The sequence below is a fragment of the Branchiostoma lanceolatum genome, chromosome 15, assembly GCF_035083965.1.
Source record: "Branchiostoma lanceolatum isolate klBraLanc5 chromosome 15, klBraLanc5.hap2, whole genome shotgun sequence".
NCBI lineage: Eukaryota > Metazoa > Chordata > Leptocardii > Amphioxiformes > Branchiostomatidae > Branchiostoma > Branchiostoma lanceolatum.
Window position 1 is genome coordinate 6,580,347 of NC_089736.1, and position 13,695 is coordinate 6,594,041.

The 13,695-nt window shown below is 45.9% G+C and overlaps 2 protein-coding genes across 2 annotated transcripts; one reads left to right on the plus strand and one right to left on the minus strand.

Annotated features, from left to right (window-relative positions):
- LOC136420753 (uncharacterized) lies at window positions 1-5,685 on the plus strand. Its single transcript, XM_066407851.1, has 6 exons — window positions 1-107; window positions 880-980; window positions 1,669-1,872; window positions 2,280-2,472; window positions 2,727-2,977; window positions 3,141-5,685. Exons 2-6 carry the CDS (start codon window positions 886-888, stop codon window positions 5,602-5,604), a joined length of 3,207 nt encoding a protein of 1,068 aa, XP_066263948.1. The 5' UTR covers window positions 1-107; window positions 880-885; the 3' UTR covers window positions 5,605-5,685.
- A 711-nt stretch (window positions 5,686-6,396) lies between these two features.
- On the minus strand, window positions 6,397-11,742 carry LOC136420754 (E3 ubiquitin-protein ligase Midline-1-like). Its single transcript, XM_066407852.1, has 8 exons — window positions 11,550-11,742; window positions 10,998-11,160; window positions 10,393-10,600; window positions 9,843-10,090; window positions 8,122-9,592; window positions 7,720-7,845; window positions 7,290-7,394; window positions 6,397-7,071 (listed from the first exon to the last, which is right to left on the minus strand). The coding sequence occupies exons 2-8, from the start codon at window positions 11,150-11,152 to the stop codon at window positions 6,997-6,999; spliced, it is 2,388 nt and encodes a 795-aa protein (XP_066263949.1). The 5' UTR covers window positions 11,153-11,160; window positions 11,550-11,742; the 3' UTR covers window positions 6,397-6,996.
- Between the last annotated feature and the right edge of the window lie 1,953 nt (window positions 11,743-13,695).

The following is a 13,695-nucleotide window of genomic DNA, read 5'->3' on the forward strand; positions in this document are numbered from 1 at the left end:
AAGAGCATGCAGACCCTCATTGATACCCGAACTATTTGCGAGTGGGCGGAATCGCGGATGAATACTCGCGGCGGATGAACAGTGTGTTCTGCGACCGAAACTAAGAAGTAAGTGATATAAATAGGTTTAGTTCAGACGCTCTCTGATCAGACGCTGACATCTTACTCTTAGTATCGCATGGCTGACACAAGTGTGGCTAAAACCTGGTCACAGCAGTTTGAGACTACTCTTCAATATCTGGTAAGCTACTGTATTTTCTACGTAACAATGTATCGATGAGCAAAGTAGGTATATTCTAGTACTTACATAGACAACAGTCATGACAGCAGTAGCATCGAAACTATGTCAAAGCGAAAGTTCTAAACCGTCCATTCTACTGGTAATTTTAATGTATTTGATTAATTATAATGCCTATTTAGTTGTACTGTTGTGAAATGAATGACGCTAGACGCAGATCACAAGTAAACAGCTCTATAACTGTATGTATATATAGTCGGTATAATCTCCATTCGATGTAACACACCAGCTTGCAGGCACAAGGCACCACAGTAGCTACACTGAACGACCTGCCACACCTAAGCTGATCTAACCTTTGCGCGTCTAGTTGCAAGCGTCGTTTAACCTTCTCCTTGCTGCCTAACTCTGTATTAACCCAAAAGGGAATCGGGTGCCAAGCGGCATTTCAGAGTGCTAAATGTTAAAGCTATCTGGTGAGGATGCATCTACTATCCCGACTTGATGGTAACGAGTTCCACTCTATGATAGTTTAATAGGAAAAAAAGATTTTGAAAATCTCAATCCTGGCTATGGGTTGCATAACACTTTCACAGTTTCGATAGGAACTTTACCTAAAGGCTTATATCTGTATCTTGTGAATAGATAAAGATGGAAGGCCTAGAGGAAGAGCTGACGTGTCCGGTGTGTAAGGAACTGTACATGTGTCCACTACAACTGCCCTGTCATCACAACATATGTCACAGGTAAGACCCCCCCCCTTCTCTGACAAAACTTGTTCCTTGAAAAACAACTTCCTGTTTGTGATATGTGAATAGGTATGACTGTTTGTTAAAGGCAGGGATGAGACGGCTGGCAGTCAACGTGACATGGTTTCACATCTTGTTTGTACACCTGCAAGACTACTTTCACAATTCAAACAGGCTACGAAGGCCGACACCTTCGCAGCCTTCGGAGAGGCTCTCACATCTTATTGTTTGGCCCATTGTGTGGTAACCGGATGACGGCCACGGTATGTTCCCGGGGGTAGTGACGTACATTGTTAATGTTTGTACCAGACTTATTTCACATTTAAGCAGCTACGAAGGCCCATAGCTACACTTTCGAAGCCTCTCCGTAGCATATGTGGAACAGCTCGGGTATTGGACTTTTTTGCTGCATAATTAGAAACACAGTCTTTACCTAACTACTTTCACATTCAAACAGGCTACGAAGGCCCACAGCTACACTTTCGAAGCCTGGGTAGAGCCTCTCCGCAGCATATGCGGAACCTCTTGGATATTGAAATATTTTGCTGAATAATTAGGAACACTATCTTTACAATGTACACAGGTCTCTCTGCATTTATTGGGCCAAATGAATAGATATTTTCCTGCATGTATAATTACTTAACTTTCAACGGTGTAGACACAACACATGGGTCTATCCCTACAGATGCGCAGAGGACATACTTCAGCCTCAGACGGATTCTAGTCAGGATGATGAGGAAGTAGCGGCCTTCTCGGCGGCAGGTGCACCCGGTCCCGAAGACACCCCATGTACCCTCCCCTGCCCGACATGCCACGAGGAAGTCATCTTGAACGAACACGGGTTGGATGGACTGGGGAAGAATTTACTTCTTCAGCACATAGTGGACAGGTGCGCGGACGTTTCAGTTGTTTTTCTGACTGATGATTTCAAATCATCTCCAACTTATAGAAACAACGGTCACTGCTTCTATCGACCCCCATGACCTGGACTGTCTGTCATGTCTGATCAACGACTAGTTCTGACACCTCTGAACACTACTTCCTGTCCTGGGATCAATGACCTGGAATGTCATGTCCTATCAACGACTTCTGATACAACCTCTGAACTCTACTTCCTATCACTCCCGCAAGTCTGGCCTTAGTGGTGACACCATCTTTCCACAAACTTCCTGCAACTCTACTGGGTGTTCAGGGAACTTCGTAGACACAAGACCATAACATACAGCACAGCGAAAACAAAGACCCGTAGCTACATGGAGTAGATGATGTTAAATATGACGGTATTATTGATCCCAGGTACGTGAAACAAAAGAAGAAAATCGAACCTATTCCATGCCAGCTCTGCAAAGAGGAGCCGGCCAAGATGGCGGTCAAAAGCTGCCTGGCGTGTGAGGTGTCCTACTGTAGACAGTGCCTGGCTGTTACGCACCCTGACTACACGCCGTTTAGTGAACATGAACTGGTCACTCCAAGGACGTCTTTCGACGAGGTCAGTAGCGCATTATTTTTTGGCGACGCCTCAGGGGGAAGCCTGTGGGGTATAGTTGAATCTGGTCTGCAAGAATTCGAAAGTAAAAAGATGGAACAGGAATGTATATTCCACGCATGCGCAGTTGACAACGTTTTTCCACGACATCTCTTGATTCATTTATTGATTTTGATATTACTTTTTTTGTAATGCCAGGATGCATCTCAGTTTTCTTAACTTAAAGTCCTACGTTTTTTTCTCTTATTTTGTTTCAGGGCGGCGTCATGTGCACCGACCACCCCACCAAACCATTGGAGCTCTACTGTGTACAGGACCAGACTCCCGTGTGTACGGTCTGCAAGATTTTGGGCAGGCACCAAGAACACAACATGGCGGCCCTGGAGGAGGTGTTCTCTCAGAAACGAGAGGAGCTGCAGTTCGGTGTAGACCGCCAGGAGGCGGGGCTGACACAGGGGATAGGGAAGGTGCGGGAGTTGGAGAGGAACCGAGAATATGTTGAGACCAGGTAAGATGCTGTCGATTGTCTTGATGTCTCGTTTAAACTTGAGGTATTTGTTTACAATCATAGTTATCAAAGCAGGTTGCTGTACTTTTCTAATGCATTTTACAGGTACGTTTACGTTGAAAAATTTATGATTTACGTGTGTGTGCGTGTGTGTTTTTTACAGAGCTGCATGGCTTAAGTCTCAAGTCGATGAAGAATGTGACGCACTTCAGCAAGTCATTCGCCGGCGTAGAACGGAGATGAACCGCCAGGTGGAGCTTGCGAGGAGGGAAGACGCAGAAAAGCTGGACAGCGCGAAGGGCACGACCAAGGGCGCGGTGCACAAGGCGCGTTCGTCGCTGGCCTACGCAGAAGAGGCGCTGAAGGAAACCGACCACGCTAGCTTCCTGCTCATCGAAGCGGCAGTGATGGCGTCACTTGACAGCACGGGAAGTGCACTTGGCACTGCCATTGGATACGAGCACACTGCATACGAGGTCGACGGTATACAGATCGACTTGAGCAAAACCGGAATTCGAGAAATGTTGGAATCTTTGGACATCGGAGAGCCTCCACAAACCCCGACCATTCACAGCCAACATTGCAGCACCAGGTTGGAAGAAGCTTGCATCATGTGGCAGCCCGTCGACAAGGCTGATGAATACGAAATCCGGTACGCAATAGATGGTGCAGTACTGACGGCAACCGTCAGGGGATGCGAGTTCACAGCTAGGCAGCTTAATCCTGGAAACAAGTACACATTCGAGATCAGGTCGAGGAACGCAAACGGGACTTCTTCTGAGGCTAGCATCGAGCTTGTCACAGCAGCGCCCCCTGCAGCTCCGATGATTCTTGACCAGTACTGCAGCACCACGTTGGAAGAAGCCTACATCGTGTGGCAGCCCGTCGACAACGCTGATGAATACGAAATCCGGTACGCAATAGATGCTGCAGTACTGACAGCAACCGTTAGGGGACACTCGTTCACAGCTAAGCAGCTGAGTCCTGGAACCCCGTACACATTCGAGATCAGGTCGAGGAACGCAATCGGGATTTCTCATGAGGCGTCGAGCGTCGAGCTTGTCACAGCAGCGCCCCTTGCAGCTCCGAAGATTCTTGACCAGTACTGCAGCACCACGTTGGAAGAAGCCTACATCGTGTGGCAGCCCGTCGACAAGGCTGATGAATACGAAATCCGGTACGCCATAGATGGTGCAGTACTGACAGCAACCGTCAGGGGATGCGAGTTCACAGCTAAGCAGCTTAATCCTGGAAACAAGAACACATTCGCGATCAGGTCAAAGAACGCAATCGGGATTTCTCCTGAGGCGTCGAGCGTCGAGCTTGTCACAGCAACGCCCCCTGCAGCTCCGATGATTCTTGACCAGTACTGCAGCACCACGTTGGAAGAAGCTTGCATCATGTGGCAGCCCGTCGACAAGGCTGATGAATACGAAATCCGGTACGCAATAGATGGTGCAGTACTGACGGCAACCGTCAGGGGATGCGCTTTCACAGCTAAGCAACTTAATCCTGAAAACAAGTACACATTCGCGATCAGGTCAAGGAACGCAAACGGGACTTCTACTGAGGCTAGCATCGAGCTTGTCACAGCAGCGCCCCCTGCAGCTCCGATGATTCTCAACCAGAAGTGCAGCACCACGTTGGAAGAAGCCTACATCGTGTGGCAGCCCGTCGACAACGCTGATGAATACGAAATCTGGTACGCAATAGATGCTGCAGTACTGACAGCAACCGTGAGGGGGCACTCGTTCACAGCTAAGCAGCTGAGTCCTGGAACCCCGTACACATTCGGGATCAGGTCAAAGAACGCAATCGGGACTTCTCCTGAGGCGTCGAGCGCCGAGCTTGTCACAGCAGCGCCCCCTGCAGCTCCGATGATTCTCAACCAGAACTGCAGCACAACTACAGTCGAAGCTTGCCTAGAGTGGGCGTCGGTCGCCGTTGCTTTCGCTTATGAGGTCGTCTACAAAGTCGACGATGTTCTGATGTCCACCAAGGTCAGGTCCAACACATTTACAGCGAAGAAACTCGCTCCAGCAACTCAGTACAACTTCAATGTCAAATCCATCAGTGACGCTGGAACCTCCACCGCAAGTAGCATCGCACTGTTCACAAAGGCTCCGTTTGAGTTCCGTCTGAACCAAAGCACAGTCGACGGGAGTTATCTCCAGCTTTCAAACCAGCGTGACTGTGTTAAAGTGTATAAAACCGGTCATTTGGTTAATGCGTTTATCGGGGACACCCCAATGACCAATGGCAGGCACTACTGGGAGGTGAGCGTAGACAGCATCTCCTATAGTGTGGGCGTGGCCTATGGAGACATGCCGGCAGGCAAGGACATACGACTGAGTTCAAGGTCATGGGCATTCGATCGGCATGGGACGTCCTACTACATACAACACGACTGTAAAGTAGTGGCTCAAGTCGAGAAATACGTGCAGCATCCCACCAAGATCGGCGTGCTGGTTGACTACGACGCGGGGGAGCTGTCCTTCTACGATGCCGGCACACGGGCCCTGATCTTGGGCCAGAAGACCAACGGTTTCACCGAGCCCCTCTACCCGGCGTTCTCACTGTGGCATGGGGCTATCAACGTTCATAGCGGGATCCTCTGCCCATATTGAATATGTTATAGTTCACATTTGCAGTGCGCATGTGCAGTGTGATGCATTGTGGGTGATATGTCCCAGTTGAAGGCCCTGCGCATGCGCCTCTACCCGGCGTTCTCACTGTGGCACGGGTCTATCAACGTTCATAGCGGGATCCTCTGCCCATATTGAATATGTTATAGTTCACATTTGCAGTGCGCATGTGCAGTGTGATGCATTGTGGGTGATATGTCCCAGTTGAAGGCCCTGCGCATGCGCACTTCAAGCCATGAACTAGCGTACACTAGTACCCTTTTGTAGTAGGTGTGTAAGAGCCAACGGTTTAAAGCTTAAGGGCATTGCTTTATAGCTGAGAAAATGAAATAGAAAATGTGTCCTAAATATAGTCTTATTTCCCTTTCTGCTGGTATAGGGCTTATGTTGTTTATATATAATCATATAGATTATATAATCATGCGAATAACAATCATACTGCTGTTGTTGTTGTAGAAATACACATGATGTACTTTATGTATGTGTGTGAATCGCCTTAATGTTTTCTCTGGATAAAGCTATTTGGTTGGCAGCTGAGGGGATACCAAGCCCACAATAGTGGAAAGCTCGGCCCGGTTAAGCAAAGCTTCCTAAAGTATACTTGCAATTAGCTTTTAGGCATGAATTTGCGATAAAGTTATTGTATCGTATAGGCCGCGGGCGAGGTTCCGCCTAGAAGAATGGCTTGTGTATAGCTTCGAAATATAAACATAATGAGCAATTCAAGATTAGAATCAATGATATCGTCAAATACCCACTTCTGTTGACGAGGAATTCTGACCTATTTGGCGCCAGATTTATTGCTATTGCTTTTCACGTGCAAAATGTATTGTGTGTTTAGTAATGGGACTGTTCCCTTAAACATTTCTATCTGTGAGGAAAGTATGTGGCAAATGCAAAATAAAACATACAAAAAGGAGACCTGTGGCAAACCGTTCATATGTTAATATTGTACTCAATCATGTAACCACGCATAAAAGTTACTTGCTTAAACTCAAGCTAGATAATGGCGGTTGAGAAATAAGCACCACCCACACTGAGCAAACTCTTGAACACCGCGGTCAAAATAAAAGTATAGCAGTGCACGACTTTTGACCGACAAAATGGCGCACGCGCCTAAACTTGCTCGACAGTCGGGTCCAGTTCAGAAGCCTGTTCATGGTTTCCAGTGCGTATGGGCAGCGAGATACATTGTGGGTAGTATGTCAAAGGTGAAGGCCCTAACTTGTAAACAGTTCTTCAAGTTCTTGTCTAGACCATGCTTAATACCATGTCCAGACGTGTTTTGCTTATCTTTGATAATACCCAAATACACTCATGCTGCGCATTTGCAGTTTGAACCGTGAAGCAGCTTATATATTGCCAGACATCGTTTTATTTTCCGGCGTCCCCAGACTGTTCGTGGACATGTTTTTCATGTGCATCCAGCACGGCTACAGCCTCAGTCACCTGGAAGAGGAAAATGTAAGAATAAGGACAAGAAGCCATCGTAGCAAAGTCATCTTTCACCTAGAATCAACCATAGTTGACGTTCAAACAAGTACATTCAACACTTCTCATCTGAGTGCACAAGATAACTTTCACAGGGTTTGCTTTGGACATTATAAGGTAGTTATATCACTGTTTCATTCCATTGACAGAATGCAGAGGCTTTGTACACTACACACCTTAGCCTTGAGACTCTCGCGACTGTCCAACATGTGTAACAACTCCGCGTTGTCGATTTCCAGAAGCATGCCGGTGATCTTACCGGCAAGTTTGGGGTGAGACTCCTGGGAACGAAAATGAAAGAAAGCTTAAAATAGATGACATCATCCACATTTACAGACTTAGGGATCTTTTGAAAATCCGTATCATCATAAAGAGGTTAGACAATTTGGTTCTGATGCCGCATTTTTGATAATCAAAATATCTGATGCAGAACTGAACTGAACCGAGACGGGGGGCGATACCGACTTCCAATCACCTTTGACCCACTGCAGAACTGAACCGGGACGGCGGGTGACATCGACTTTCTACCACCTTTGACTCACTGCTCACGTCACACTTTCGTAAGGTCACGCGATCGGCCGGGTCATTAATTAGTTTTAATCTTACCTCGACGATTGGAAAAATCCGTTCCCCCAACATTTGCTTTCGCTCCTGTGATGGCACAGAAGCCAAGATGGCGGCCGTCAGAGGTTCTTCTCGCAAAGCATGCTGGACGATGGCCTGCTGTTTCTCCTATTGCCAGAATGAGGTAAGGGTTAGTGGTTTAGATATCTTGCAGACCCCAGGACTGAAGCAACTTATGATGTTGAGCTGGCAGCAGAGAATATATCAAAAGCACTAAATAGTACAAATCGAACCTCGAAAGCACTACAAATCTGATTTCAAAAGCGCTACAAATTGGAATCGCTTCTAATCTAACCAGTTCTAACACTAACAGGCAAAAACTTATTCTTTTTTTGTGGGTATTGAAGACTCCATTCTATCTAGCCCTGTTCGAGACGAACTCACCAGTCCAGTGTAGAGCTGGAGGGAGCCCTGCCACAGAGAGAATGCCGGGTAGACCGGGTCTGTGAACGCGGTCTTGTGTGTGCAGATGGTGGTTCCCCTGTCTGCGTTGTACACGCAGATTTGCCCGGCATCGTAGTCCAAGAGTACACCGATCCTGGACGGCACAGCATCTACCTCGTGACGGGAGATGGTCGTCTCGTTTTGGTGGAACGTCTGCGTTTTCTCGTGCTGTACAAAAGCCCACGACTTGGTCGTGTCCCGGATGTCACGGTCTCTGGGCATGCTCGCGTAAGCGACACCGACGGCGTAGTGAGAGCCAGCCCCGCTTACTTCCCAGTAGTGTTGCCCACTGGTGACATCTTTGTCCCCGAAAACTGTGTTTCCATCGGTGAAACGTGCCGGTGAACCGCCCGGCCTTTCCTCACGGTCGGTCACCGCTACGCGCGTGTTCTGGCCGGAAAATGTCAGGAAACGCCCAGCCGTTTTCGGATCGAACCTGAACTTGAAGCCTCGCCCATCTGTCACCAGGTAGGTAACGCTTGGTAGAGATGATCCGGCCACATTTCTAGCTCGAATTTCGAACCTGTACTTCGTAGCTGGATTCAGATACCTCGCTGTGAATGAGCAGCTATGTACCACCGCGACTACTTGGGGGCCTCCGACTGTGTACCGTACCTCGTATTCATCAGCGTTGGAAACAGTTTGCCATGATATGTAAACTCCTTCCATTGACGTGCTGCAAAGGTCGTGCAAGATTGTTGGCTGCGCTGGTGGATGTTGTACGCTAGGGGGCGCACCTACGCGAGGAGGATAAGTCGCCACTGGTACAGGCGGATGATACCCTCCAGGCGCATACGACGATACGGGTTGTACTTGCCCTTGACTTGCGGGTTGACGGGTCTTGAGCGTCCCTTGCGGTGGGCATGGGCAATACGCTGCGGGTACTGCAGTGAACCCCGACGTTGAAGTTGGAAATGCATGGAAAGGGGGTCCATGGACAACGGGGAAACTTGGCGTACCTAAGGGTGCATGTTGTACATACGGACTCATAGCTCCAGGGAAACCGTGCGGCGAAGGGAAAACTGCAGGGACATACCTTTTATGCATGTTCATGGTTTCTACAACTTGTTTTTGCTGACTGAAGTCGACGGTTAGATTGTCGATGGAACACGCAATGTTCTCAACATCCATGCCGAATATTGGGACCATTCTCTGGATTTCTGCCATAACAGACGCCGATGATTGCAGAAAATTAGCATGGTCTGTCTCGTTGAGTAAATCTTCTGCCTTGCTCAGTGACGCATGCGCCTTGGGGGTGTTGTCCTGAACGTCGCGTATCAGTCTCGCGAGATTTGCGGTGTCACTGTTACTGACTACCGCCAACTGGCGGTCCATCTCGGTACTGCGTCTGCTGATGCGGTCGACCAAGTCATCGCATTCCTTCTCGATCGTGGACTTCAGTTCCGCGGCGCTGTAAAATAGAAACAATATCTATTTAGGAGAACATACACATGTTAGTAAACAAATTCCCTATTTAATTCATCGATGTAAAATCGCAAAGGGCTTCAAAACTTGCGAGTAGATATAAAATGACAAGATGGCACCCGCGTGACGTCAAAATCCAACATGGCGGCACCCATAGACGCCGACGAAAACACAATAGGTTTTGCTATGGCAAACCTGTAATGGTCGGAAAGCATGCATGCCATTTCTCATCGTACCTGTTCTTCACATTCTCTTGTTTCTCCTGAAGCTTACGGACTTTTTCCTCCCCATCTGTCAACCACGCCCCCAGGCGGTCCACCCCGGCCTGCAGCTCGGCCCGTCTGTGGGAGAACACCTCCTCCAGGGCCGCCATGTTGTGCTGCTTGTGTCTGCCCACCTTCTCACACAGCAGACAGACGGGAGTCAAGTCCTGTACACAGTACATCTCCACTGGTTTGGTGGGGTGGTCGGGGCACATCACGGTCTGTGAACGTTAATGAGACTTTGTAAACCTTTTGATATATCGGCAAGAAAAAGATACTTTTAATGATTTATTTTTAGCAAAGCCTTGATCGTCGCTTATTGTAGTGACCTGCTAATTTTGACCTGTGTCCTTTCGAAAAATGACGTCAGTATTGGATCAGAGGAAGTCTGTATCAACCCCGTCCCGATTCGAAAATAGAAGGCTATCATACGGTCATGACTAGCCATACTGATCATGAGAACCAGGCATCGTAGGTGGGGTTCTTTTTTGCTTTCAGTCGTTGTACATACAGTCGTTCGTACCTTTTTAAAGGAAGTCCGTGGGTTGATCAGCTTGTGTTCGGAAAACGGTGGGCGTGGTGGGTGCGTTAGAGCCAGGCATTGTTCACAGTATCGCACCGTGCAAACCGTACAAGTTTTAACAGCTATTCTGGTGGGGTCCTCCTCACAGAGCTGACAGGGGAGTGGTTGGGACTGTTCCTCGACGCCGTTGCTTGTTGACTCCTTGCATCTGGAATAAAGGGAAAGCAATGTTTTAACCATAGCTGAAAGAGCAAAATGTAATATGAAAACAACAAGAAAATGATTTAAAGAAATACATGCACGTGTTTCATTCCAGAGGAACATCTAGATTCACGTTTGAAGACTGAAAAATCCTACCAGAAACTGGCATTATCGTGACTAAACACGAACAGTGTGGAGATTGATATATAAAGTAAAACGCGTATGACAACATGTGCAAGGATTGTGCTAACAGAGTACAGCCTGAATCATAAGACTGTCTCTCCACATACCGTACTACTAGCCGTACATTCGTACAAAGCATTACAAGGTTTTCCTTAGCCGTAAAAGAGACAATGGCTACATACGTTTGAAGATTTCTTTCTACAAATCTAACGTATCCTTACCTGTTCTCCATGACTGGTGACTGAGAGTTAACCCCCAGCTCTTCTACTGAGTCCTGTCCGTCTGAAGGGCAAGGGGAGCTAGTCGTCATGTCTTCGGGGACAGGCTCACTTGTTACCGAGCCGGAATCTCCCTCTGTCTCGTTGTTTCCTTCCATTGTGTGCACTGTTTACAGAGACAACACATAAGATTCACAGGTAGTTTCAATACTACCATAAACACTCAAACCGTGTTTACACTTAACTACAGGGCTAGTGGAATATCACATAACTGAGTTGGCTACCATTAGAATTTTGTCCCTCTACTTGTTAGCAGCTGACTTATCGGTATGCAAGTTGATTTTGGCGTTGGTTATTGTCATGGCAACAGCTACTGCGTAATAGAGTGCCATAGAATAGTAGCTGTAACGACAAAAGCGTTCTACAACAAGTAGAACAACACGTACTGCAGGGCACTTGGGAGGACTTGTATTGTAATGCATGTCAGAAGTTTGTAGAATACCTGACTTCGTATGTTTATAGTTAGGATATAAACTTTAAGTACTACTGCCTTACCTGAGTCGTCTTTGTCCGTTAGAATGTCTTCGAAACCTTGGGTTTTTCAAGTAGTGAGTGTCAGGATCTATTTGAGGAACGCTGACAAATTACATGTACCGAAACTTCACGTGCAGCGAAACTTCCGTGTTCCCATGAGCCTTTGCGAGGTGTCAATGACCTGACGTCAAATGGGTTCGTCTTTTCGACTCTACCGTGGCCGACAGGTGCAATGAGCAACACACGCCGACGTTGGGTGCGCACACACCTACTTCGGGATCCGCACTTTCAACAACTTGAGAGAGACTCGGATACGTAACTTACATGTAGTAACCAAACTGTAAGGAATTACGTGCCAAGTAAGAATGTCACCGTAACATCTTTGCGTATCATGATTTTTTTTCTATAAATAGCAAAGAAAGTCTTGGTACATGGTCCATGGGCCAAGACCGTTTTTGTACTGACCACCGAGAGGGACCAGCGCTACCATGAATTTTTCATTGTGAACAGATCTACATCATAGTATGAGAAAATAAATCATTCTCTAAGTCAAAGAAATTGACTCGCCGGAACTTTCGACTGAATCTCTCGGTCTTCAGCTACCCGACCCCTGCAGACACGTGATTTTTCCGAACGTTCGACGTTTGTAAACTTTTGTTAACATTTGTAAACTTTTGTAAACTTTTTGTAAACTTTTGTAAACTTTTGTAAACTTTTGTAAACTTTTGTAAACTTTTGTAACCTTGTGTAAACTTGTGTAAACTTTTGTAAACTTTTGTAAACTTTTGTAATCATTTGTTAACCTTTGTAAACTTTTGTAAACATTTGTAAACTTTTGTAAACTTTTGTAAACTTTTGTAAACTTTTGTAAACTTTTGTAAACTTTTGTAAACATTTGTAAACTTTTGTAAACTTTTGTAAACTTTTGTAAACATTTGTAAACTTTTGTAAACATTTGTAAACATTTGTAAACTTTTGTAAACATTTGTAAACATTTGTAAACTTTTGTAGACATTTGTAAACTTTTGTGAACATTTGTAAACTTTTGTAAACATTTGTAAACTTTTGTAAACATTTGTAAACTTTTGTAAACTTTTGTAAACTTTTGTAAACTTTTGTGAACATTTGTAAACTTTTGTAAACATTTGTAAACTTTTGTAAACTTTTGTAAACATTTGTAAACTTTTGTAAACATTTGTAAACTTTTGTAAACATTTGTAAACTTTTTGTAAACTTCTGTAAACTTTTGTAAACATTTGCAAACTTTTGTAAACTTTTGTAAACATTTGTAATTTCTACATAATTAATGCAAAAGCGCCATGATTCATGTGTAAGTTTGTTTAAGGTGTTTATGACCAAGCATATGTTATGTAAATATGTAAGTCATTTGCATAAACAGAATAGTTCATGGAGAAATCAGGTCTACGAACTCTTGTTTCGTTTGTATAAATGTTGTAAACGCAGTGGAAAACAAGGTGATTTTGATTTGTCAGTATAGCTTAAGACACTTTTTCATGGGGGACACTTTTTCATGGGGGACACTTTTTCATGGGGGACACTTTTATATGGGGGACACTTTTTCATGGGAGACACTTGATTTCAAATCTAAGGACTCGTTGTGGACTCATAGTCATTATGATGTAAGCTATCTAGTAGCTATATAGATCTATAATGTGTGTGCTTTTGTGGAATTTGTGTATATAACAGTTACTACGTACAACAGCATTGACTCGGATAGGAGTCGTCTGTTCTCTGTGTTCAGCGAGCCTGAGTGCCATCCTGTTAGTTCCAGGCTCTACCTTTGTCGTAGGGGTGTCCCTGTGGTGTAGTGGTCTGCGCCTTTGCTACTCTGCCACATCTGGTTCAAATTACTTGGACCAGATGGACTGGGGTTCAAGCCCCACGTAGGGCACCTCTGAACAAGAGGCGCATTGAGTCATACCAAAGACTTTATAAAAATGGTACATACTTATGAAACAGTATGGAAGTTAAACACACTCCACTGCCAGTGGACTAGCCCCCTGCTGCAGTGATTGCACCACAGTGTGGCCCCAGGGCTATGAAACGGAGATGGGCACCGCCCTATACATCAATTGTGGTGTGGGAGGATTTTAACTTTAACTCTACCTTTGTCGAGGTAGAACTAGCTGGAACTAGTTAAACAGGA

What these genes read in the sequence shown, in the direction of transcription:
- LOC136420754 (XM_066407852.1), bottom strand. Translation starts at nt 11,152, where the DNA reads ATGGAAGGAAACAACGAGACAGAGGGAGATTCCGGCTCGGTAACAAGT. An exon ending in TCACCAGTCATGGAGAACAG is followed by an intron (nt 10,601 to 10,997) that starts GTAAGGATACGT and finishes CCTTTATTCCAG; the next exon opens with ATGCAAGGAGTCAACAAGCA. An exon ending in TCCAGCTCTACACTGGACTG is followed by an intron (nt 7,846 to 8,121) that starts GTGAGTTCGTCT and finishes TTCTGGCAATAG; the next exon opens with GAGAAACAGCAGGCCATCGT.
- LOC136420753 (XM_066407851.1), top strand. Translation starts at nt 886, where the DNA reads ATGGAAGGCCTAGAGGAAGAGCTGACGTGTCCGGTGTGTAAGGAACTG. An exon ending in CTTCAGCACATAGTGGACAG is followed by an intron (nt 1,873 to 2,279) that starts GTGCGCGGACGT and finishes TATTGATCCCAG; the next exon opens with GTACGTGAAACAAAAGAAGA. An exon ending in CAAGGACGTCTTTCGACGAG is followed by an intron (nt 2,473 to 2,726) that starts GTCAGTAGCGCA and finishes ATTTTGTTTCAG; the next exon opens with GGCGGCGTCATGTGCACCGA.